This window comes from Bos javanicus, chromosome 8 (assembly GCF_032452875.1).
Source record: "Bos javanicus breed banteng chromosome 8, ARS-OSU_banteng_1.0, whole genome shotgun sequence".
In the NCBI taxonomy this organism is placed as follows: Eukaryota; Metazoa; Chordata; class Mammalia; order Artiodactyla; family Bovidae; genus Bos; species Bos javanicus.
In genome coordinates, this window is record NC_083875.1 from 63,962,199 (window position 1) to 63,988,771 (window position 26,573).

At 44.4% G+C, this 26,573-nt stretch overlaps 1 protein-coding gene across 1 annotated transcript in view; it reads right to left on the reverse strand.

Annotated features, from left to right (window-relative positions):
- GABBR2 (gamma-aminobutyric acid type B receptor subunit 2) overlaps positions 1–26,573 on the reverse strand; it is a 368,988-nt gene that overhangs the window by 100,647 nt on the left and 241,768 nt on the right. Inside the window, exon 8 of the mRNA XM_061425770.1 lies at positions 1,577–1,637. Coding sequence (XP_061281754.1) covers positions 1,577–1,637 — 61 coding nt within the window. The remainder of the gene's footprint in view (positions 1–1,576; positions 1,638–26,573) is intronic.

A 26,573-nucleotide genomic window follows, 5' to 3' on the forward strand; every position in this document is an offset into this window, starting at 1 on the left:
TTTGCTACAATGCTTTCTTTACAAATGCTTAAAACCAGTCATTGGAGTTGGTGTCTAATCCTAACATTCAGGGGGAAAAAGGCAATAAAATTGGCATTCACTTGTAGCTGTGATTGGCCAATCAATATTTTACAAAATATTCTCCCAGAACGATATAATTTGAGAACTGGAAATGTGACAAGAGAATTTAGCTGCAATCACTCACTCAAAAAAAAAAGTAAGTATATCTTTGCCAAGATGCTTACATTGTTCAGCCAATGAAGAAGTAAGACTTAACAAATGGAAAAATAATTATGTTTGCCTAAAATTACATCTTTTGTGCACACCAGAAAGCTGACATGCGTTTCAATTTTCCGCCACGGGAAGACAAATGGGTAGATCTACAAAGTCGCATTATGGAACGGTGGTACCAGAGAACACCTGATTGATCTGAATCTGGTTGAGATTTGCCTGAATGGATCTGAATAACTTGATTTCATTTCTTGCTTTTCCCTGGATGATTCTGGGATCTGCTCAAAATGAGTGGACACAGAAGGCACTGCTCATTTCTGGATTTTCCAGAAACATTCAGATACTGAAAAACATTGCATTAATGAATGGTCTGTCTCATGGTTCTGCCTAACAACCCTACTTATGACCATCAAAGGCTGAATCGAGGTTCCTCCAGGCAGAACACCTGGCCCAGCTCCTCACAGATGCCCTATGGGCCTCCATCTCCCCTTCGTCACACGAGGAGCATTGTCTGAATGGCTGCGGAGGTCCCTTCTGATTCTGACACCAGGAAAATCAAACAAATGATTCGTTTTCTTAAAACAAAATAAAACAAAAATGGCCTGAAAATAGTGTGTGTGGGAAGATTACAGATTAAAAGGGACTAAAGAGACACATCAACCAAATGCAATGAGTGGACCTTGTGTGGATTCCCTAACAAACCAATTAGAGTCGTTTTCAAAATAATTAGAGGAGCAACATAGACTTGGAATAAGCATATTAAAACATGTTAAATGCTTAAGGTACAATAATAGGATTGCGGTAATGTTTTAAAAAGTCCTTATCTAGTAGAAATGCATACTGTGATATTTATAGATTGAAATGAGATAATGTCTGGGAGCTGTTTTAAAATATTATAGCAAAAAATGGGGGGTGGGGGATGGGGCGAGTCAAGATAAACCAAGACTGGCAAAACAGAGAAAACAGTTGAAGCTGGGTGATGAGTACATGAGGTTCACTGTGCTATTATCTCAACTTTAGCGTCTGTTTGAAAATCTCTGTAATCAAAAGCTAAAACAATGCCAGATTCCTCAGAATGCTGGCACTGACTTAACTGCCACTCCCCATACATTCATGCGCCTGAGTCATATGGAAAGACTGAATAGCCCTGAGAAATTATGCAGTTGAGAAAAGTATTCTAAATAAGTTGAAACTAATGTTTTCACAGAGTATTTTCTATTGACTTTGCCTTCTTTTATCTGGAACATTGTACTTTCATTTCTTCTGACATATTTTATTGCATAAACACAACATCTCTGAATATAGAATTCATCAACTAGAAAGAATAAGCATCAAAAAAGCCTACCTTGAAATTGAGTAAATTTAATGGTCCCCATTCTCTCCCCGTTCCGGAATACAACTTGACCCTAAAAACAAAACAAACAAGAACAAAGAAGAAATGCCATATTAGCCCAAACACTAGTGATCTCAACTGAAATTCATTAATTGTAGAATGCAATTATTACTGGAGAAAGAGCAGACTCCTGAGGAACCACAGATGCAAAATTAAGCTAATTGTTTTTAGAACGGTTGTGACTTTATCTGGATAATTTGAGGAGCACAAAATAATGAAACCAACACATGTATATTAAGGCCAAGATATGCACCATCATTATCATCATGACTATTTATTAAACACCCATGTGCCCTGGACAGGGTCTTCCAGGGTGGTTGGAAAGATGGAGGAAGAGATGAAGCCCTTGGTGCCTGGCCCTGGCTCTGCTCCCATGCCCCACCCATAAAGATGCTGGTCTTTGCTGAGGCTGTTTATCTGAAGGGTCAGAAGGGATACAGGAATACAGAGTCGAGGCCTGTATTTCTTATTAAGGACAGAGAATGTTTCTGTAAGTTCTTCGCGAGTGGTGATGTCAGCCCCAATTATAACTGGGCTATGGGGCAGCACAAAATTAAGCTTCTTGAGCCAGTGAGACCTGACTAGTGTCACAGGCAGCTGAGCACCCCTCATTAGGGACCCCAGGAGCTAAAGACAAGAGTCATCTGCTGCATCTGCTTTGCTGGCTGATACCCGGCTTCCATATGCTGGGCTAAATAAGCCAGGAACATAAATTTAGAGAGGGTGTGGTCTCTCTTTGTCTGTTTACGGTCCACCTAAAATTCTGCAACCGTGCAAGGAAACTGACACAGGTCATATCAATGAGCGTTTATGACACACTTGAGTGGAAAGGGGGGATGATTCTAATTTTACAGATCAAGAAACTGAGATTGAAGGAGGTTATGCCAAGGTCATTGCCAGTGAGCCTGCTGGATTCAAACCTGAGTTTGATTTTAAGGCCTGTGCAACTTTACCACAGCATGTTGTTTCTGATCCAGAAATAAACCTCTTCCATTCTTTCCATTAACGTGAAATTAAGAAAATGAATTGTCTTAAGGGTACACAGCTTTACGAGCAGTTATAAGCTTACATCATCAGGGAACAGCACAGACGATACCATGGATTCTATGCAATTCTCAAGAGAAAGTGACAGAAAGTACATGTCTTCCCATGGTGGAAATCCAAAGTCTGAGCCCCTGAAGCTTTTGGAACAAAGAGAATCATTCAACCTGTTGTCGCAATGAGAGATACGTTCTAAGGCTACTTTGACACCGTTTTGAAATCCTGAAGACAGCTGCGAGTAGTATCAGTTTGAAACTAACGCCCACCGAATTCTATATTCAGGTGACGGTAAGCAATTCCCTGGAGTGTGAAAACACTTCAGCGTAAGGTGAGACAGGAGCTGTGATTTTATTTCTAGGGATGATTGAAAAACATAGAACATCTTCCAAAGGATCACTTTTATGCAAATGGACCACTTTGCAAGGGTGGAAAAGATGCAGATATTGTTCACAGGACATTTCTTTGTTTGACAGAGGTGGACATCTAACTAATTCACCATCTTCTGCCAAGCTTTGAAGAACTCCAAAGAGCTCTGGATATAAAATGTGGACAAATTCTGAAGAATCTTAATTAAATGAAAAAAGTATATCGAAAGGTATTCAATGTGTGGATGGACTAATACTGGAGTGGAATACAGAACGGGAGTGAGAAAGAATTTCCTTTCACTTTTGGGTTTTTTTCTTTTTTTCCTTTCTCCTTTACTTTTTAGATAAAACTAGTTCATCTTGGAAGTAAGGTCTGTCATATTTTATTTTTCTCACAGTAATTATGTTTGTAAACAGGAGCTCCTCCTATCTCAATTTTTCAGGTAATGCAGTGGAAGGAGGCCAGCGTCTCAGTATCTCAAAGCTGGGTAGAGGGCCCCCTCAGGCAAGTCCCTGAGCACCTGAGTTACGGACCCTGCACAGCTCCTGGTCTTCAACAGGCACTCAGTAAATGGCACCAGTAATTTTTATCTAAACACACTTCATAGCAGAGAGCTGAAATAAAAAAAGATTTCAAGCACCAAGAAGCTTTCCAACCTTTGGGAAGACATTTTCAACATCACATGATTTTAGCTGGCAAAGGGGTAAACTGTTGGGTCCTAAGCCAAGGTGGCTTCACAGCTCAGAAACATCAGCCCCTAAGTGACTGAGTTCCCAAACCACATGGGCCACTGTGTGTTCAAAGGGAGAAAGCTGAGAGCTCTGTGACTGTGGTAACTGAGAGTAATGTGGCCACGTGGGTGGGTAACTGGCCGTGTTGAGGGTCTGCACCAGAGAAGGGCGGTGAAGCTTGCCAAGCCCCCTTCTGAGGAAGATTCGACATGTGATTCTCTCCTAAGGTTGTGACCATGGCATCTGCTGGGTTTGACAGTTGATGCCAATTCTGCAAACTTGACCATGGCTGACTGGATGGGGACCACCGTCCCAGCCAAGCCCACCTGGATAAGACTGAACATGAGTGAGGAAGGCCACAAGCCAACCAGGTGATGTTCATGAAATTCTGCCTGATGGATGTCCTCCATGTGAGCAGGTGCTCAACTCACAACATTCCACAAATATTTACCTGCTCCAGGCCAAGTCCTCTTTTAGGTGCTGATTTCTGCTCTCAGAGACCTTTACATATGATTAGGACAGACAGGCAAAACATGTTCACCAATAAATGAATGAGGTCACATCAGTTACTGAAGAGTGCTGTGAAGAAAATCAAAAGGCAGCGCCTGGGCGGTGGAGAGAGTCTGGTGGCTCACATGGTAAAAGAATCTGCCTGCAGTGCAGGAGACCTGGGTTTGATCCCTGGGTCAAGAAGATCCCCTAGAGAAGGGAATGGTTATCCACTCCAGCATTGTTGCCGGAGAATGCCATGGACAGAGGAGCCTGGCAGGCTATAGTCCATGGGGTCGCAAAGAGTCAGACATGACTAAGCGACTAACACTTCCAGGGAAGACCTCATTGAAGAGGGGACATAAGAGCTGAGGCCTGCATGGCAAGAGGCAGCTACTCCAGGCGAAGGCAAAGGCCAAGACAGAGGCCTTCGGGTGGGAAGGATCATAAAGGGCCAGCAGGGGGATCGAGGTAAGGTAGGCAGAGTCTGGGGGCCCCACCTGGGCTCTGGAGGGGATGCTAAGTGCAATGAACAGCCATGAGGGTGGGGAGCCTAAACAAAGAAGTAATATGATCTGATTTAAGATTTGAGACGATTGCTCTGGTTCTTGAAGAGAAAGTGGGAGGAGGGACATGGGAGGGAGGCTCAGGCATCTGGTCATCCAGGTGTGAAGTGACAGTGACTTAGAGTCCAGTGGTGGTCACACTCTCCCACTGACCAGTCCAGAGTGCGTCGCCAAGGTGCCTGAGCACTGTGGCCGGGCAGCAGACACTTCCCTTCTACTTCTATCCTCTGGGAGGGGATGTGGTGAGCACCGTGGTGTGTGACCAGATGTCCCCAGGATACAGACAGATTTCCCTAGCATCTTGGCTGCTGCTGGGTTGCTCGAAGGGTGATGATTAAGGTTAAGTCCCTCCCTGGGCGCAGCCTACATCCACTGGTCAAAGTGAAGGCACACAGCAGTTTGAGTCCCCTTGCTCAGGGCAGCTGTGAAGGACCGTGGGCTCCAGAGGTCCCCCAGGGGTGGCTGAGGCCGGGACTGCCGCTGCACCCAACTCAGCTCATCCCTCTCCCTAATTCTGCTTCCCTTCTTTGGTTTTGTCCTGAGAGCCTCCCTGATAAACCTCCCGTATGTGAATCTCTGTCTCAGAGTCTGTTTCATGGGTAACCTGGCCTAAGACATCTGCCATCAGAAGTCACTGGAACAATCTCTTTTTCACAAACCAAAGGAGCCTGAGTGATAACCGGTGGGAACAGAGGCGATGGGTTCTGAGTCAAGTCCGCATGGCAACTAGACTCTGGTTTCACAGTGGCCTGGCATCTTAGCCAGGAAAGCCGGGCTGGCTTTGGTTTCTAAAACCCCAGCTTGATCAGGGATTATTTTCTGCTCTTCTCCCCACACGCATATTCTTTATGTACATAGAAATGCTGAGACTCTCCTTAAGCTTTTGTTGCGTGCGGTCCAGGCTGTAACAGAGGATCATTCCATCGACCTGAGACCAAACCACGTGACGCATTACATTCCAAAGCAATGGTGTTCGGTAACTCGGCTGGGGTGGAGGCTGGAATCTGTCGGCTCCCAGTCCACACTCACTCTACTATGTCCTCCTCTGTGTCACAGGGGCCCACAGCCCAGAAACCACATTTCCCAGAAGCCCCTGCCAGCTGGTGTCTATTTAGGTTCTGCTAATGAGAAGCATTCACAGGAGGTTAGAAAGTATGCAGCAGGGAAAAGCTTTTTTAATTTTTTTTCCTTCTTTGGTTGCAGCAGCAGAAGCTGAGTGACTGCAGGTGTCCAGGGCCCCAGCAGCTCCGCACTGTTAGTGTGTGTAGAGGGGCTCTGGCTAACTGCTCAGTAGCAGTGCTGGGGTCCCCGTGGCAAAAGAAATTGCACTGGCAGGAGCCTCAGAGGCCAGAGTGCTGGGGTCTCCATTATTTTATCTGCATTTCCAGTCTGCTCTGTGGCCACTTAAAGACTCCGTGGAAGTTGGAATCCATTACCAATCAGCATGCAGCCAAGAAAACAGAAAGTACTTCAGGCGTGTCAGAGGCAGCGGCAACACCAGTCCACTTACTGCTCCTGCCCCCCAAGGGGCGTGGTCGTTTTCTGTAAATATTTATCTCTGGTGACAGTGCCTACCTGACTTGCTCCTCCACCCCTTCCAACAAAGTTGTAACCAGTTCCCCGTATTAAATCTCCCTCTGAAATGCCTGAAGTGCTTTCTGCTTTCTTGACTGCATGCTGATTGATAACGGATTCTAACTTCCAAAGGAGCTTATAGAATGACCACAGAGCTGATTTGGAATGCAAATAAAATAATGGAGGTAAAATCCCAAGTGGATAGTTTATAAGGAATTTTCTTTTTCCTGAAAGAGATGTTGCTCATGTCAAAGACAGCAATCTGTTTCATAAAAGCTGATCCAAACAGTTCAGGTTGAATTGGGACACATAAAGCTGAATTTTCTTTTTTAGAGGAATCTTCAGAACACATAGGATAACATATGGAAAAAAGACTTTAGTTTCTGCATTCACCAGACAAGAGTAAATTAGCCACCAGTGTGACCTTGAACAGTCCTTGAATGTTTCTGAACACCAATTCTCCTACTTGAAAAATAGGAAGAAAAATACTTCTCGGGATTGTCTGTGAGAACTGCTGCTGCTGTCTGTGAGAACTAAAGAAGACAATTATGAAAAAAGCAAAACCCAGAATTGCTGCACACAAAGATTAACTCTTATAATCCTCCAGATAATCTGAGTTTGCAAAATTCCACCATGATGTCAGTTGAGAATCCCCAGAAAAATCAGCAGAGAGTAAAATGTACACTAAGGATTCCTACAGTCAGTAAGATTCAGTGGCGCCCTCGTAGAAAAATTAATTCTGTTTTCACTGTTCATCTTTAATGTTTCACCACTAAGCATGAAGAAAATTTATTCCAACAACAGTTTATGAATTGCACAGGCCAAGCCCTACATTGGAAATTTTTTTTTATCTCTTTCAATTTTACATTAAAGGGCAGGGAGACCCTGCCTGGAAAATTATCTGACGCCGGGCTGGAGCTGAAGGCTACAAAAAGGGAAGACTTGCTTGGCTCAGCCTAATCTCATGAACTCTGGGCCCACTGAGGGACACAGTCTCAGCCGGACACGCTGCATTTAGGGAAGGCGTTCTGTCTTTAATACGGCTCTAACTGCACTCTTGTCTCCAGGCAGTTGTTTGTCTTTGGGAGGTGTGAGCAAACATGATCAGCTGAGTGTTTGATTTATGCTGTGGGGAAACAAGATCTGCCCTGACATGCCACACAGACAGCAAAATCTCTAAGGAGATGGAAGCTGAAGGGTACTGGGGGACCCTGGCCAGCCCATCATTGTCTGTGTGGATGATTCAAGACCACTGTAGGCTGTTCTGCTGCCAGCCCTTTACCTAGGACAACACTGGTCTCAAATGAATAACGAGGACTTTGAGAAAATTTGGGGGTTATATTGCTGGTCAGATTTTCCATGAAGAGTAGAGCTCCTCATCATGTAGGTTTGAAGAAGAAGGTGTTTTCTGTTTCCCAGGGGATGACAGGGCATAAAAGAGAAATACCGAGAAACTGGGTATATCTACCCACATGTTCTGCAAAGGTGAAAAATACTCCTTTTTTCCTTGCATGTCCCTTGGGCTATAAGATAAGGCATATTTTGCATACTATTTAAGATATTTTCTTACGTAAAAATGCTTTTGATAGACCTAAGTCTTGAGGAAAATTTGATGTATCCATTGAGTCTTCAGCAGCTGGTTTGCAGTGAACTAAAAGGAGGGACAGGATGGGAAGTGTGCCCTGTCCACTGCCGTCCTTCTGCTGGTGCCATTAACTGCAGGGGCATCCTTCTGAGGGATCGTGATCAGATGGCCCATAGGGTTAAAGTGGTGTCTAGCCACAGAGGGAGTGGTGGTCTAAGGCAGGGTTTAGTGAAGCAGAGAACAGTGGAGACCAAGAGAAGATGGCTGGCTGGATGGCCTAAGAGAGGTGGGACCAACTCTCTTTTTTCTTCCTGTAATGATACAAGAGTCAAGCTTATTTAGAATAGCAAACTATCAGATATGAACGAGATATCCAAGAAATAAGGAAACACTAAAGTGAGACAGATGCATGATGAAATATTACGATACACGCATTGAATCAATCAGCACTGTTGAGCACCTATATGTCAAAGTTGTGCCAGGCAGGCAATGGATAAAGAGTGAGCAAAGTTCATGTGGTCCTAGAGTGTGTGCAGCTTGTAGTCTGGTGGGAGCTACAGACATTAAACAATAAATACACTGATAAATATATAATTACAAACTACAGTAAGTGATATAAAGGAAAAGAACAGGGTAGTACAAGAGAGAACTGTAAGACCCCAATTATACTGGGGATCAAGGAGGACTTCCAGAGAGATGGCATTTGCATTGAGACCTGAAGGAGTTAGCTCAGAGTGAGGGGAGAGTTTCCTCCTGGGAAGAGGAGCTGCAAATACAAAGGTCCTGAGGCAGGAAAGAGATTGGGAAGTGGGAGGAGCTAAAGCAGAGCCAGTGGAGCTGAGCAGAAGAAGAGCATGGAGTGGAGTGGGCAAGGGGGTTGTTGTTCAGTTGCTAAGCTATGTCCAGCTCTTTGTGACCCTGTGGACTGCAGCACGCCAGGCTTCCCTGACCTTCACTATCTCCCAGAGTTTGCTCAGATTCATCCTCTGCCGCCCTCTTCTCCTTTTGCCTTCAATCTTTCCAGCATCAAGGTCTTTTCCAATGAGTCAGCTGTTCACATCAGGTGGCCAAAGTATTGGAGCTTCAGCATCAATCCTTCCAATGAATATTCAGGGTTGATTGGTTGTTCTGGGTTGTGGGATTATGGCTTTTTTGTCTTTTTACTTTTCAATATTTTCCAATATCCTCTAATGAGCATGCATTACTTTAATAACAGGAAAACTTTATTGAAAGGCTATTATAAGGAGGCACATTTTTTACAGATAAAAATAGCAACATCATCACCAACAAAATAATACTCCCTCTTGGAATAGATTAAGTTTTACTGACAGCTTAGAGTTTTCCTGAATAAGAGCCAAGGATCTGGGCAAGCATATGCATATTTCCCCCTCAACTTAGAAGAATGGAAAGAGCAATGAACAAGGGGTCTGAGAGGTAGATTTGGGCTGTGCTCTGCCATTTTCCAGAAAGGGAAGCTGGGGCAAGTCCCTTTTCATCTCTGTTCTCAGGTTTTTCTCTGCAGAACATGCAGTGATAACAATCTTTAACTTATTTTAGCTCTGCTAAAACACTTGTGTATGTTATCTAAGATTTTTTTCCTGGGGTTCTCCTTTATTAATTAATTCTCAACAACAACCTCAATGGAATGAACCATGTATTATTATTATCATCTCCATTTTAAGGATAAGAAAACTGAGGGCCTGAGAAGAAAGTTGCCTAGGGTCACATCTAGAGGCAGTAGAACTGAGACTCACCCTACACATGTCTAACTTCAAGCCCAATCTTCTAACCACACACTACCCTGCCTTCATTTCAAAAACTAGTCACTAATCAGAAAATTAGCCCTTTGTGGGGGTGAGAGTGAGTCCCAAGCAGCCTTGGGCTAGGGGGAATAAGGAGGAGTGGAATAGGAGGTAGGTAGAAGAAGCAGTCAAGAATGTGTTGGTAACTGTTAAACTGGCTTTTTGGGGTGGGGGCTGATCTGTAGTGTTTGCCAATTTCCATAGTGTAAATATTCCCACCAAGGCAGATTTCAAGCGATCAACCATTAACAACTGGCTCTAGGCAGCCTGCAGGAGCTGGTTCCAGCACAGTGGCCTGGTCAGTCTTCTCAGGAATATGAAACTGAAGAGAAATTCAAAATGCCTAGTTTTTAATGGCTCAAGGGATGGATGAGAATCTCTTCTTAAAGCGGGGCAGGGGGAGGGTGCTTCCAATCAGAGAGGGAAGAGCTAGAGGAGGGGCTGTCCCATTACTTCTACTGTCTCTCAGCATCCAAGCTGCCCTGGTCCACTGGGCTCTGTGTGGCTGGACCTGGGACCCTGTGGGCCATGTCTCCGAGCCTCCTTGTCAGCTCTGCCAATAGCCAACCCTAGAGTGAGTGGAAATTGGGAGAAGACACAGACAATACTGTTCTGTACACTTGACACTTGCTAAAGGGGTAGATCTTAAGTGTTCTCATGACTAAAAAAGATAAGAAAAGGGTAAATCTGTGATGTGATGGCTATGTGAATACCTTGATTGTGGTGATCATTTTACAATGTATTCATACATCAAATCATCAGATTGTACCCCTTAGATATATATCATTCCTATTTGTCAGTTATCTCTCTATAAAGGGGGGAAAAAAAAGAAAAACTACTTTGGCTGCTGTGTGGAAAATGGATGGTTATGAGAGCAAGACTGGAGACAAAGAAGTCAGTTAGCAGCTGATGTGGAATCCAAGAGAGAGTTGGGAAGGAGGTGGACTCTTCGGGGCCTAGAGGGGGCTGGGATGTGAGACGTGAGGAAAGCGGAGAAGTGAGGAAAGGCTTTTTGATTCGATGGTGCCACTTCTCATCAGCACAGCTGGAGCGGGGATCTGGGGGGCCAGTGAGTGGGGTCATTGCCCAGGTTCCTGGGTGAGTGGCCACGTAGCTCTAAATCCAAGAATAACGGAGCCTCCTCTAAGCTTTTTGTCCCCACCCTGAACCTCCCTTCTTTCCTGGTCATTTGCAGATGCAAGCATCCCCATGATTAGAAATATTTAATTTTGCTTTACTGTATGTTCTATTTTTGTTAAACAGATTAGTCTCCACAAGGAAAACCAGACTGCTGACCAGTCAACCTGAAAGTCTGAGACATGCAATTTGCAATCTGTTGGAATCTTCACTTTAAGTCAGGTGGGCTGCAGACTGGCCTGGGGGCCAGAGACAGAGTTCAAATGAGGCAGCTGGTACTGCAGCAGTCCAAGCAGACTGCCAGGGGGCTTGGGCTACAGGAGGTAACCAAGCAGAAATAAGGGCACAGACTGGAGAAATAATAAAGAAAAAATGGTCAGGACTTGGTGACTCAAGGACTAGTGTTTCAGAAAGGGTGTGGGGCTGGGAGGTAGGCTACTGAGGTTCTAGCCTGGGATCCTCCACTTGATTTGGTTGTGATCTCTCCTATTATATAAAGAGATAAAATTTTTAGTATCTGAAAGCTGGGCTAAGAATTCCCCTTACAGAGGGAAAAAACTTGATGTAGAGAGGAATCTTGATTAGAAGAAAATGTAGGAGAATATCTTCAAAGCCTAAGGGCAAGGAAAAACTTCTCAAACAAAACTTCAAAAGGACAAACTATAAGGTAAAAAATTTGATTAATTTCATTATATCAGAAATGAGCATTTCTGTTAGACAAAGGCCCCTGAACAAAGTCAATAATAGGCAGATGACAGAATGGAAGTTTTTGCACGGTCTACAATAAAGATGATATTAACATCCAGATTGGACACAGCTCCTGAAAATTAACACTACATACAAGCAGCAAATCCATCAGAAAAATGGGCAAAGCACCAACAAGCAATTTACAAAAGAGGAAACCCAGAGCGAAGAGGCACATGAAAGGAGGCTCAATATCATTAGAAATCAAAATAAAATTGATGTCATTGTATACAAGTGAAATGGCAAAAATTAGAAATACAGATCATGCAAGTATTGGTGAGGACTTGATAATGATCTAGTGTGTCACTGGTAGGATGTCATAGAAGCAGATATTCTGAGCAGCATCTGTCACTGCTTAGTCCAATTAAGTGTCCACACACCCTCTGACCCAGAATTCCACTTGTGGGATACAGCCTCAAGAAGTTCTCATAGGGGACTCAGAAGAGTGCTAATTACACACATTACAGTGTGTGTGTGTATGTGTGTGTGCATGTATGTGTCTGTGTGTGGGAGAGATGGAGGTGACCTGGGGAGAGTCATCAGCAACAAATTAGATATACAACGAGCAAAATGAATGGATGCATATGACTTAATAAAAAAGTAAGAAGAAAAGAAAACATAACACAATACCACTTACATAAATTAAAAACACACACAACAATACACATTTTGCAAAACTACATATAAAAAAAGGTATATTTAGATTTATTAGAATGCCTATTGTAGAGAAAGGAGGGTGGTAGTGGAGAATGGGGATAAAAAGGAATGAATAAGTGAATGAAGAAATGAAACAGAGTTGGGCCAGTTCTCTGTACCTGAGGGAGGTTAAACAAAATAAAACAGAACCTAGACTTTGTCTTAAGGGCATTAGAAGCCAGCTGGAGTCAAAGGGATCTGTGGTATGTTCATTTGTATGTTGCTCATTCAGTCAGTCATTCATCCACTCATTCCTTCATCATGTACTGGGGACCTTTCTCCCTTGGGCCAGGCTTGCTGGGCTCTAGGGACAATGCAGTGAACAAACATATTTCTGAGCTCTGGTCCCACTTGTCAGGCTAAGCACGGTCTGCTCTGGTATTAAATGGATCCAAGTTTGGGCAAACCAGGTGGTCCACAGGCCTGGGGATATTGCCATCTTCCCATTTCTTGGATGAGGAAAACGAGGCTCAGTCAGGAGAGTCACATGCTCTGGGTCACTGCTGTGAGATGCAGACCTGGGGTGTGAGCTCACATCTGCAGAACTCTGAAACCTCCTACTTTCCCTCCTGCCCCAGTACAGTTCTGCCCTAGATGGGCTGTAGTCCCAACCTCAGCTGCCTTAGCTTACTCACTCAAGGAAGGCCTGTGAAGGCTTCAAGGAGGAGGCATAAAAGACCCAGGCTGGAACCTTCCAGCTAAGTCACTCCTGAATTCCTGACTCACAGAAACTGTGTGAGATAATAAAAGTTTATTGTTGCTTCAGGCAACTACATTTTGGGATAATTTGGTATGAAGTAATAGATAATAAATACAGGGTCACAGGAGGAAACAATTCACCCTGGATGGTTCACAAAGGACTTTATTAAGGATCACTTACAGAGCGAGGGGCAGATTAAAGCAGCAGACAAGGGAAGCTTATGTGCCTGTACACGAGCAAAGGCATGAGCTGTTATTTGAAGGCAAGGAAAGAGTGCCGGTGGAGCTTCATAAGATCGGGAGACACAGAGAAGACTTAGCCCTGGAGCGAAGGGCACAGATATTTTAGGAGACGCAGCCCCAAAGTGGTGGTGGAGGTAGAGGGGCTGCACCCTGACCCTTCTTGCTCCTCCCACCCTCCAATCTCCTGCCTATGTTCTCCACTGACCAAATTCAACCGGAAGCCCAAGGACAAGAGATCCTGGGTGATCTATGAAATCAGCCTCTCAGGCACAGAGAATGGTAGAAAATGGGTCCATGGGAGAGAAGAAAAAGAGAGAAAAACCAACAGAGGGATCTCCTAGACTCTACTCTCAGTCTTGAAGTTTTGTGAAGCTGACTCTATGCAGGGCTGGATCGCATGACCTCAGTTCAGTTCAGTTCAGTCGCTCAGTCGTGTCTGACTCTTTGTAACCCCATGGGCTGCAGCACACAAACTCCCGGAGTTTATTCACATTACTTAGCCCAAGCCAATCAGTACAGCCTATCCTCTAGCTACAGTCACTGGTTCAGGGATGGGCACATGACCCAAGATAGCCAATCAAGGCTAAGAGGGATCTCCAGGGATTTTGTTGGCACTTTCGGGGAAATGGGCTTCTCCACTCCCACCACCCCTACACTTGGTGTTGTGATAACGGGAAGAAGAAGCAACTGGGCAGAGGCTGAGGATGGAGCAGAGAAAGCAGAGCCAGAGATGGAGAAATGACAATGCCTCATCCTAAACCTCACAGTTGTCTTCGGTTAAGTACGGCTGTCAATTACTTGCATCAGAAGAGCCCTGAATGAAACAGTCTCACCCATAGCTTTGATGATCTTCGTGGCCCCTCCCTAGGGTAGGCTGGGCAGAGATTATTAATTCCATTTTATAGATGAAGAAAATGAGGTTCAGTTCTCTTTATCACTTGGTATCCAGCTCGTTTAAATTCATAATTAAATTCACAATGCTAGCCTAGGTCTTTGCTGTATATTTTGTCTTTACATTGTACGGTTTTAGATCCCTGACTTCTATTTCAGTGGCCTTGATGTATGTATGCCTATTATTGAGAGCTGCTTCAAACTCTTTTTAAGTAGATGGCACTCAATAGTAATTTTGATCAAACAAGCAAGTAAAGCATGTAGGTCTCCACTGCTCTCCCTCTCCGTGCAGCTCTCTCCTCTCTACTGCTCTGCCTGAAAATTCCAGCCTCCTTGGACTCTCTAAATTCAAATTTTCAACTCTCCTCAATGTGGAGAAGCGTCAACCAGGCTGTTTGCCTGCCCCCTCTCCCCATGTTGTGGCCTGGAAACTCGCCAGGCCGTAGGCTGGACAACCATAAAAGTCATGCTCTTTGTGTCCCTTCTCGCAGAGGTCACTCTCCTCTGTGATCTATAGTCCGATGTCAGAAAACTATTGTTTCACATCATTTGAATGTTATTTTAGTTGCTTAAGCGTGCGTGCATGCATGCTAAGTTGCTTCAGTTGTGTCCGACTCTTTGCGACGCTATGGACTCTGCTGTCCATGGGATTCTCTAGGCAAGAATATAGGCGTGGGTTGCCATGCCCTCCTCCAGGGGGTCTTCTCGACCCAGGGATCGAACCTGTGTCTCTTATGTCTACCCGCACTGGCAGGCGGGTTCTTCACCACTAGCACCATCTTGGAAGCCCAATTGCTTAACGCAGGAGGGTCTTTCCAGTCCTTGGATATTATTTCTCTATCTTGACCAGAAGTAGAAGCTCCCCTCCCGCCAATGCAAGTGCTCCAGACGCGCTCCCCCTAGACTCTTGCACCGGCTGCCCGTTGCCTGGATCACTCTTACCCCAGTCATTGCACATTTCGCTCTCTTACTTCCTTCAAGTCTTTTCTCGTTGTTACCTTCCCAGTGAGGCCTCCTCTTGCCATCCTGCTCCCCTCCCCCTCCACTGGTGGCATTTCCAATCCTCCTTCCTCCTGCATGTTTCTTTTTTCTTTTTCTTTTCTTTTTCTGTTCGAATAGCAAGCATGCCTTCTGACCGACTATATAATTTACCCATTTACTATGTCCATATGGACCGCCTCTGTGCACTAGACTGTAAGCTCTCTGAAGGGTCTCTGTTCACCTGGCTCACTGCTGTACCCCTAGCTCCCAACACAGTAGCTGGCCCAGCGTAAGTTCTCAAGAATGATTTATTAAATGAATAAATGATTGAAAAGATGACAGAAAGAAAAAAACCCATGAGCACTGTCATTAAGGTTAAACATTATGATGTCCATCGGGGAGAGCCACTAGCACCCCTTCCGTGTGAAGAACAGGCTGAGGACAAACAGCTGGGAATGCAGGTTAGAGCCTGGGGTTGGGGGTGGGACCCCTAAAATGCTAGGCTGTATCCTGTAGGCAGTGGGGGGGGGATGGAAGCTCTCAATAAGTAATAACATGGTCATAGGTTATTCAGGAAGAATAATGTGCTGAGTGCACAAGCGAGAGCCAGAATAAATGAGTGGCAAAGGGGAGAGGGAAGAGAGGCAGTACTTGGGATTTCAGAGTCAGCAGAGGCTGGCAAGTGGAGGGGGGAATGGAGATGACACCTGGAGACATTTCTCTAGAAACATGGCTGGCACACTAGTGCAAACTCGGGTTCCAAAGGATTCCACAGGGGTAGGTGGGCGGGGGTGCACGATGAACCTGGGCACTGGAGGCGGCTGACAGCGTGCCTGAAACCTGGCCCCATCCTTCCCACCATGTGAATGTGGGCAGGCCACACAGGCTCTTGAACACTGGTTTCCTCCTCTATGAAACAGTACTAATCACATCTCCCTCACAGGCAGGGCTTGCTCCCTGGACATTCAGTACCTCGGGGATTTGGTAAATTTTGGTTCCTGTTTCGAAAACCTTTTCTCTTACACTATTTCAGCATCACAAGAAGCCTGAGAGATCTGAGAGGCCCTTCTCTGGTCACGTCAGGCAACGTCCCCCCACCCCACAGATGAGCTGAGGCACAGAACTCATCCTGAGCTGAGGTCCGCAGCTGTCCAATGGAGGGGACGTCTGATGAATCCCACTGCCTCTTATGGTTGCTGCTACTCATAAAAACGGGTAGGAAGCAAGAGCCCAGGGAGGAGATGCCAAGCTGGACATCTGCTCCAAATCTCATTTCTGTGGGGGTGGGGTGGGGGAAACAGGACTCACTTCCATTACACTGGAGTTTAGAACCTCAGGATACTCTGTTCACAAGAGACCTTAATTCCCAGGACAGCTGTCTAGTGGCTAAGGCCATTAAACATGGATTACTGAGGCAGCTCTTTATAAGCTAGTTGATAGGATGACTAGATTTGAGGACAAACAGGGAATTTTTTTGTACATCTCAGAAAGCACTGCAGAGCCTGCACATACTGCAGGGCGCTGCCAAATGACTGAAGGGGAGCTGACGGTGGTTATGGGGATTAGCTATCGCTACATACGGCTTCCCAAGGATCCTGTGTACTGAGGAGAGAATCTAGGTCACTGTTCCATCACATACTGTGGGCCTGTAATAATATGCACATGTGTACGTGCGTGTATAAGATACATACATGCTGCTGCTGCTGCTGCTAAGTCGCTTCAGTCGTGTCTGACTCTGCGATCCCAAAGACGGCAGCCCACCAGGCTCCCCTATCCCTGGGATTCTCCAGGCAAGAACACTGGAGTGGGCTGCCATTTCCTTCTCCAACGCATGAAAGTGAAAAGTAAAAGTGAAGTCGCTCAGTCGTGTCTGACTCTTAGCGACCCCATGGACTGTAACCTGCCAGGCTCCTCCATCCACGGGATTCATACACATATACAAAATCCTGCGCTTTTCATCCATGTACACTAAGAGGCTACAAGAGCTGATCAGTCACAATTAGTAATTAACTGTATATACTCTAAGCCCTCCAGACCTCATTAGCCCTCCAAAAGACTTTTTCAAGCTAGCCTATACCCTGTGTTAGGGTGTGTAACACTCTATGTAATTTTTATTATACATATTCACGATGAAATTGCATAACATGCCCTCAGTTAACTAGACTCCAACTAGTGGGGATCAACTCAGCAGAGGCTGGCATGGAGGAGAAAGTAGATGGAGTCAGTTCTTCCAGGCCCAGAAAATTGAGGCCCCCACCAGGGCAGGACACACTGAAGGCCTCTCTGACATTTGCTCCCACCCTTTCTCCTCTATCTGCCCCACTCTTTTTGAAATTGAATCACCAAGCAATATATTATAAACAATCTATGCCATTAGATACTTTTCCATAACAACTATTTTTAGTGGTTGCCAACAATTCTACTGGAAAGATGCATCACAGTTTATTTAGCTAAGCCCAACCACTGGGCATTTAGGTTATTTCCAGGGTTTCCGCTGCCCCTCCTGTAACAAACCATGTTGTCACGAGCACTCCAACTGGCCCTGTCTTTGCTCATGTCATGATTGCTTCCTGAGCAAAATACTTCCTTTTCTAGAAGTACAGTATTCTAGGTCTAAGGGGACACAGTACTCCTCACACAGGGATGGAAAAGTCTGGGTGCTTATTTCTAGAAAACATTTTCTTCCCTGCTCCAATTATCTCTGATTTTCCAAACCCAACCTGTTCTTTGAAGTCAAGCCCAACTGTCTAGACTAAAAGTCTAGGCCACTGGCCCAGGGGCTCCTTCAATGTTTAAACCAATAGGATATGAGTCACGTATGTCACTTAAAAGACTTCAGTAATCAAAACTAGTTCATCACAGTAATCAAGTTTTGTTTCTGCAGCATTAGGAGGGGCGATGGCACCACCCAGTTTCCCCTGGGCCACCATGCAAATTTTCAGCTTATCTAGTGTTAAAATGTACAGAATATCATAGAGTCTATACATGAATTTTTTTAATTTACTGCAATAATCTTCACAGTGTATATAATTTGAGAACCATTCAGTTCACAATAGGAAGCAACTGCATGAGGAGTACATACTTGATCATCCCCTCTTTTACACCATAACTGGTCAATAACCTTGCCCTGCGGTTTTCCTCCTTGAATCCACCTGCCTCTCTGTGTACTCCACTGCCGTGGTTGGTACCTCATCCCTGCGGTTGCTCTTGTCTCCTTCTCCACTGTTCCTTCCCACTGCAGCCAGGGGAAGCTTCTCAAGAACAGCAACCAGGTTCCTGCTGATCTTGGGATAACAGGCACGACATGATCTGTCCTCCACCTACTTATCTCCCCCACACCCAGGCTCATCCCATCCCACCCTCAGCTCCAGTTACATGGGCGTTGCTTTCTCAAAGGTGCCCCCACCCCAAGGCCTTTGCATTGATTCTTCCCTTTTCCAGGAATAGCCCTCCACCCTTTATGTAAAGATCTGAGACTTTTTTGAGGTTACCACTGCTAAGGTGGAGGGGACAGCATGCAAACCCAGGTCCAAGGACTCCATGTCCAGTGCTCGTTCTGCCACTGCTAGCTTCCTCTCCCAGCAAGCTGAAGAAGCACCCAAATGAAAGAGTGTCACTTCAGTTTTGCCTGGCATTTCTCTCAAATGCTTTCAGAATCATTTTTGCAACTGAAACATCTCTCAAAGCAAGAAAACTAGTTCATCACAGTAATCAAGTCTGTCATAGAGGATGTGTGATGATGTTTGAAAATATAATCCTATGAACATCAGAACTGACAACTCTGAAACATCTCTAGGCTAAATCTGCTAATAACGGTCTTTAGCATTCAGGCCGGCACTCACATGGGTTTGGTGTGATACATTTCACAGCAGAAATGCCCTAACAAGGAGCTTCCTCAAAAAGTAACCGGGTAGAGGACAGATTTTAATGAGGCCCAGTCCCTGAAAGGGTGAAGTGTGAGTGAAGAAGAAAGGCCTGAGATGAAACATGGATTTCTGTGTGAGTCCGATGACAAGTGGAACCTCACATCAGAAAATGTGGCAAACACTTTCTAGAGAGGTCAGGACTTGTACAGAAAACGAGTCAAGACATCAGGGCTATCACCTCTGAAGATCCTCCCGGAAAAAAAATGTGCTTTGATTAGAATGAAGCAGACACATATGAACTGCCAATGCCTCTTCTAAGCCTGCTGTTCACTCATTCACTCCTTCTCACCCACCTATCCACCCACCAACTTATCCACTCATTCATCTATGTCTATCCACCCACCTGCTCATCTACCTACCTATCTCCTACCCGTTTATCAATCCATCTGTCCACCTACCCACATGTCTATTCATTCAGTCACCTACACATTCATCCATTAATCCATCTACTGATCTTGCTCCCTCTTTCTCCAGCACACCCATTCATCTACATCCATTCACCTACCCACATATCCATCCATCCACTCACTTATCCACTTGGCCATCCAACTCTCTGCTCATCTGCCCAGTCCTCTCACCCATCCAACTGGTTAGCCAGTCTTTCCTGTATACCTACTATGCATTAAGCCCTGAGGAGATGCTGAAAGAGGGTGGAGACAGGAGCGGTCATAAAAATATCTCTGATGTATTTGTTCCTTTGCCATCAGCTGGAACTCAAATACAGGCCAAACTATGGACCCGAGAGCAGAGGTGAACCTCAGACAGACTGCACCCTCTAGGAGTGGGCAGTAGAAGCCTCTGCTGTAATGCTAACCAACTACTTGGAATCAAAATGATGGCGCAGCAGGGACTGACGCGAGGATTTCCACATCATGCTGCTTGGGTTCAAGGGCCATGTTTCAGTGGACACCACAGGCAGCTCCACCTGAAGCAGCTTGGCTCCTGCCTGTTTAATGGACACCCCCTGAACAAACACATTCTATTACTGATACCACATGGATGTGGTGAAAGGGGATCAAAGAAAAAAGACTATTAACCCTACCACCAAAAACTTGCGTGTACAAGTACGGCTCTATTTGCTGCTTTGATAACTGTACACGCTGGCTGAGGAAAACAAAGTTAAACTGCTGGTCAATCTCTTACTTGTTCTCTCTCTCATTCTCTTTCCTACTCTTTCAAGATTCATCTCTTAGCCTTTAAGAGGATGACCATAGTGCCTTTCAAGACGAAGTGAGGATAAAGGAGAAGGGGGTCACTACTTCTCAAACCTCCATCATACGTGTGCCACCTTCACAATTTTCAGCCATCTGTGCTTTTATTAACTATCTGCCTTTTTAAAAAAAACTAAAAGAGAAAAAGAAGACGTCATCTCACTACCTTAAATACCAGCTATGCTTTTACGGTACACATTAAAATCAAACAGAGCTATTAAAATAGAGTATAGGTCCTCAAAGAACTAAAAATAGAAAAATTACCATATGATTGAGCAATTCCATGGCTGGGTATATACCCTAAGAAAATGAAAACAGTAATCCAAAAATATACATGCACCCTAATGTTCACAGCATCATTATTTGCAATAGCCAAGATACATATGGAAGCAACCTAAGTGATCATCAACAGACGGATGGATAAGGAAAGTGTGATATATACACATATATACAAATATATATGCATGCTGCTGCTGCTGCTAAGTCGCTTCAGTCGTGTCTGACTCTGTGCGACCCCGTAGACGGCAGCCCATCAGGCTCCCCTGTCCCTGGGATTCTCCAGGCAAGAACACTGGAGTGGGTTGCCGTTTCCTTCTCCAATGCATGAAAGTGAAAGGTGAAAGTGAAGTCGCTCAGTCATGTCCGACTCTTCACAACCCCATGGACTGCAGCTTACCAGGCTCCTCCGTCCATGGGATTTTCCAGGCAAGAGTACTGGAGTGGGGTGCCATTGCCTTCTCCAATATATATGCATATGTATATATATATATATATATACACATGTGTATACATACATACTCATACAATGGAATATTATTACTCATCCATTAAAAAAAGAAATTCCACATCATCTGCAACAACATGGAGGGATCTAGAGGGCATTATGCTCAATGAAATAAGTCAGAAAAATACACTGTGTTGTTACTTATATGTGGACTCTAGAAAATAAAACGAATGAATATAATGAAACAGAAACAGACTCACAGATACAGAGAATAAGCAAGTGGTTAGAAGTGGGAAATGGGAAGCAGGGAGAAGCACGATAAAGGTAGGGGATTAAAAGGTAGAAACTAATATGTATAAAGTAAATTGGAATCAAGATTGCCAGGAGAAATATCAATAACGTCAGATATGCAGATGACACTACCCTTATGGCAGAAAGTGAAGAGAACTAAAGAGACTCTAGATGAAGGTGAAAGAGGAAAGTGAAAAAGTTGGCTTAAAGCTCAACTTTCAGAAAACTAAGATCATGACATCCGGTCCCATCACTTTATGGCAATTAGATGGGGAAACAGTGGAAACAGTGGCTGACTTTATTTTTCTGGACTCCAAAATCACTGCAGATGGTGATTGCAGCCATGAAATTAAAAGACACTTACTCCTTGGAAGGAAACTTATGGCCAACCTAGACAGCATATTGAAAAGCAGAGACATTACTTTGTCAACAAAGGTCCAGCTAGTCAAGGCTATGGTTTTTCCAGTGGTCATGTATGGATGTGAGAGTTGGACTATAAAGAATGTGGAGCACCGAAGAATTGATGCTTTTGAACTGTGGTGTTGGAGAAGACTCTCGTGAGTCCGTTGGACTGCAAGGAGATCCAACCAGTCCATCCTAAAGGAAATCAGTCCATCAGTCCTGAATATTCATTGAAAGGACCGATGCTGAAGTTGAAACTCCAATACTTTGGCCACCTGATGAGAAGAGCTGACTCATTTGAAAAGACCCTGATGCTGGGAAAGATTGAGGGCAGGAGGAGAAGGGGATGACAGAGGATGAGATGGCTGGATGGCATCACCGACTCGATGGACATGAGTTTGAGTGAACTCCAGGAGTTGGTGATGGACAGGGAGGCCTGGCATGCTGCGGTTCATGGGGTTGCAAAGAGTCAGACATGACTGAGCGACTGAACTAAACTGAAATGAGATATTAGGATACATTGCATAATACAGGGAAATACAGCCATTATTTTATATATAATAATTTTAAATGGAGCATGATCTGTAAAAACATTGAATCACTATATTGTACACTTGAAACTAATATAATATTGTCAATAAATTATACTGAATTTTTTTTTTTAAAGAGTGGAGGCTTGGGTACCAGCTAAGATCATCCCCTCCCCCACCTCTGAGGCACCGTCAAGGGACCTGCTACCAAGGCAGCCACCCTCGAGTCCTTCTCAGGGGCCTGACCAGGCTAAGCTGAAGTGATGGTTTGGGCCAGATTCCCCATTAAGCCTTTGTTTCATCTTTATTCCTGAAGAAATTTGTATGCTGAGTTTTAAGTAGAAAAGAATGGTTAACAGAGTCTTCCAAAGGGCAAATTTGAAAAAAAATAAAGTAACATTAAGTATAATTTTATTGTTAATGTAAATGTTAAATGAGGAACAATGATATTGGGCTTATATGTAAAATCTCCTTTGAAAAACAAGTTTGAAGACCAGTGGAATAGACTGATAAATCGCTCTACATGCAATAAACATGAATACCCATAAATCACACCTTTAGGATTGTGTGTGTGTGTGTGTGTGTATGACTGTGCTACTGTGTCTATGAATATGAGAATGTGCATTACCAAAGATGGCAAGAGCTGCAAGAATGCAACCGAAGCAGTGATATGGGGATCCACTAACCCCAATATCTCCTGGAAAATTAATTACAGGTGTTTGAGGGTCTAGAGAACTAGAAAATTAATTACAGGTGTGTCATTGGTAGCCAAAGGGGTCCTTGCTCATTATCCTTGTACTAATTTAGCACTTACTATGGCCCAGGCATTCTGCCTGTCTAAACCTCTTTAATCCCCACAACCCAGGACTTCCCTGGTGGTCCAGTGGTTGAGACTTCACCTTCCAACGCAGGGGTTGCAGGTTTGATCCCTGGTCGGGGAGCTGAGATCGCACATGCCTCATGGCCAAAACCCAAAACAACCCCCCCCCCCGAACCCAGAAATTCAATAAAGACTTTAAAAATGGTCCACATGAAATTAAAAAACAAAAATCCCCACAATTGAGAGTCTCAGCGAGGCAACTACCGTGGGGAACTGCCCATGGGCAGTTGCCTAGGGACACATCTCTCCTGGACCCAGCCATGGTCAGTGACTGACTGACAAGAAGATCCAAAGGCTCAGGCCCCATGCCTCACTCTGGACAGCGATGAGGGCCATCCCAGCTCCAGAACTCCTCTAGGATTGGCTGCAGCCTCAGCTACAAACTTCAGATCAACTTCTTGCTCTGCCCAATCCTGCTATCCTCACTTCCTTCACACTATTGCCTCTTAAGGAAGACAAAAGTGGGCACCTCCCCACATCCAGTCCCTTCTGTACCTTACCCCCACCTCCACTCCCTGCTCCATAATCTACATTGCTCTGTTTAGACTGCAGGTCTCTTTTATTGTTATTTAGTCGCTAAGTCACGTCTGACTCTTTTGTGACCCCAGGGACTGTAGCCGGCCAGGCTCCTCTGTCCATGGAATTTCCGAGGCAAGAATACTGGAGTGGGTTGCAATTTCCTTCTGCAGGGGATCTTCCAACCCAGGGATCAAACCTGTGTCTCCTGCATTGGCAGGTAGATTCTTTACCACTGAGCCACCTGGGAAGCCCCCAGGTCTCTCTACTCAATGAAAATTAATAAAATTTCACTAAAAATTGTCATCAGGAGGCCAGAAGGGGGAGCTCTCACACACAAATCACTCATATTACTCACTTTCTCAACATACATCCCAACAGAGAGAGACATACCTTGTATCTCTGGCAGGAAGCGACCCTAGCTTACTATCACCAGCAGGAAAGACTTCTCCTTGCCTGGCAACAGGTCTGCCAACCAGAGACTGTCACAACTCAGCCAATAAAAAGCCACTATAATTCGAACTCCCCATTTCCTTCAATGGACTTTTGTTTATAATAGCCCCTTCCAACTTCCCCTTCTCTATAAAAGAGTTTCGTCTCCCATGCTGAACTGGACTTACATGTAGTTTGCCATGGTTTCATGTCCTGAATTACAATTCTTTGTTGCTCCTATATAAACCCCTTTTGCTGGTAACAGGCTTCTTTATTGTTTTAGGATAACACTACCAAACACTGGTTTAAGCAAGAATTCTAGAAAGCTTGAATTCCACTGAAAAAGAAGAAAGGGGGTGAAATGGTATTGCAATTCCATGAGAAAAGGAATCTTTCCAGCTTCTTTCACCCCCTTCCCACAGGGCTGGCCATTAGCTTGGCAGGCACAGAGGCTTACATCCAAGTGTGTGTGAGTAACCCCTGCTCAAGTACACACAGGCTGAGCTGGCATCTATTAGCATTCAAAGCTTGTCAGCTGAAATTTATGTCAGCTGTCCTCCCCTGATCATAGACGACTTCCCTCCTGCTTAGCAAGCTCACAGGCTAACACACCTTGACACACACTGGGGGGCATTCTGATCTGATGCAGAGAGAAATGCATGGGGTGTATTAGTATTACAGACCTCTTCAGATTTGTTTCCCATACAGGATCTGGGTGTATCTTTATCTAAAGATTTTCCTTAATAGTGGGGATACCACTAATGTCTAACTATATTACTTACTTGAAAATGTTTGCTCACTATTTATATTCTCAGCATTTTAAAATGTACATTCTTAGGTTTCTGTATTGGAAAGGCAACCAAACTTTTGCTGGGCTAATAACTGTTTGGTTGGACACAGCTTGCAAATACTATAATTTCCCTTTAAAATGAGTTAGCAAATCACTTATGATATCTTCACAAACACTTGAAAATAACTAATAAATATCCCCAAAATAAATCATAGCTTAAAACGATCACTCCTAATGGGAAGTTATTGTTCAATAAGGACAGAATTTCTGTTTGGAAAGAGTAAAGCATTTTGGAGATGGACGTGGTGATGGTTTCACAACAGTATGAATATGTTCAGGGTCACTGAATTGTATACTTACAAATGGTTAAAATGGTAAATTTTATGTTACATACATTTGATTATAATTTTTAAAAAAGGAGAGATGAGGTAAAAAGATTGAGAACCATTGCCATAGAAGAAGCTTTATAATGTGAAGGATCAAAACAAATGGTTGGAAAGAATTAAATAAAAGAAAAAGATATCTGAGTGTGAAGTGTAAGTGCTTACAGGACCCCGCAGGTCTGTCTGATTGATGAAGTTATGGTGACTTCAATTTTCTCTTTGGTGCTTGTCTTGTGCTGTTTACATTTTCTGTAATGGAAATGTGATATTTCAGTAATCAGAAAAAGAAATAAATGTGTATGTGTGTATAAATGTAAATATATATGAATAAGAGGGTAGTAAAGTACCCTCCCTCTCCCCAGTCAGGGACGCAGTGAGTAAAAGGCAAGGTGCTGCTTCTAGGATGATCTGGCCAAACTGAGACGTGTAGAACATCCCCCCAGATGGCAGCAGCTGGGTGTCAAGGAGGATCGCCCACCTAGAAATGAAAGACCACAGTCTTGGCTTCAGCCTTGCCTCTTATTTACAAAGAAAGCTGAGCACCAAAGAATTGATGCTTTTGAACTGTGGTGTTGGAGAAGACTCTTGAGAGTCCCTTGGACAGCAAGGAGATCCAACCAGTCCATCCTAAAGGAAATCAGTCCTGAATGTTCATTGGAAGGGCTGATGCTGAAGCTGAAACTCCAATATTATGGCCACCCAGCTCCTCTATCACGAGCTTTGTGATCCTGGGTAAACTAACCTCTTAGTTTTCTTGCCTGAAAAATGCTGATAATAACAGTCTATAACATCTCCACTGTGTGGGATTGTACTGAATATTAGTTTGGTAAGGCTGCCTTAACAAAATACCCAGACTGGGTGATTTAAAAGAAATTTCTTGTCTCACAGTTCCAGAGGCCAGAGGCCCAAGACGAGGGTGTCAGCAGGGCTGGTTCCTTCTGAGGGCCGTGAGGGAAACTCAGCTCCCCAGCTATCGGTAGCTTGCTGGCAGTCGTCGGCATTTCTTAGCTTACGGCTCCATCTTCTCGTGGGGCTCTTCCCCGTGGGTATGTCTGTCTCCCAATTTCCACTTTCTATAAGGACACTATTTGCATTGGATTATCCTACTCTAGTATGACCTCATCTTGACTAATTACATCTTGTAAGGACCTGATTTCCCAATAAGATCACATTCTGAGGTACTTTTCATTAGAGTTCAACACATGGATTTTTGCTGTTGTTGTTCAGTCACTAAGTTGTGTCCAACCCTTTATGACCCCCATGGACTGCAGTACACTATGCTTCCCTGTCCTTCACTATCTCCCAGAGTTTACTCAAA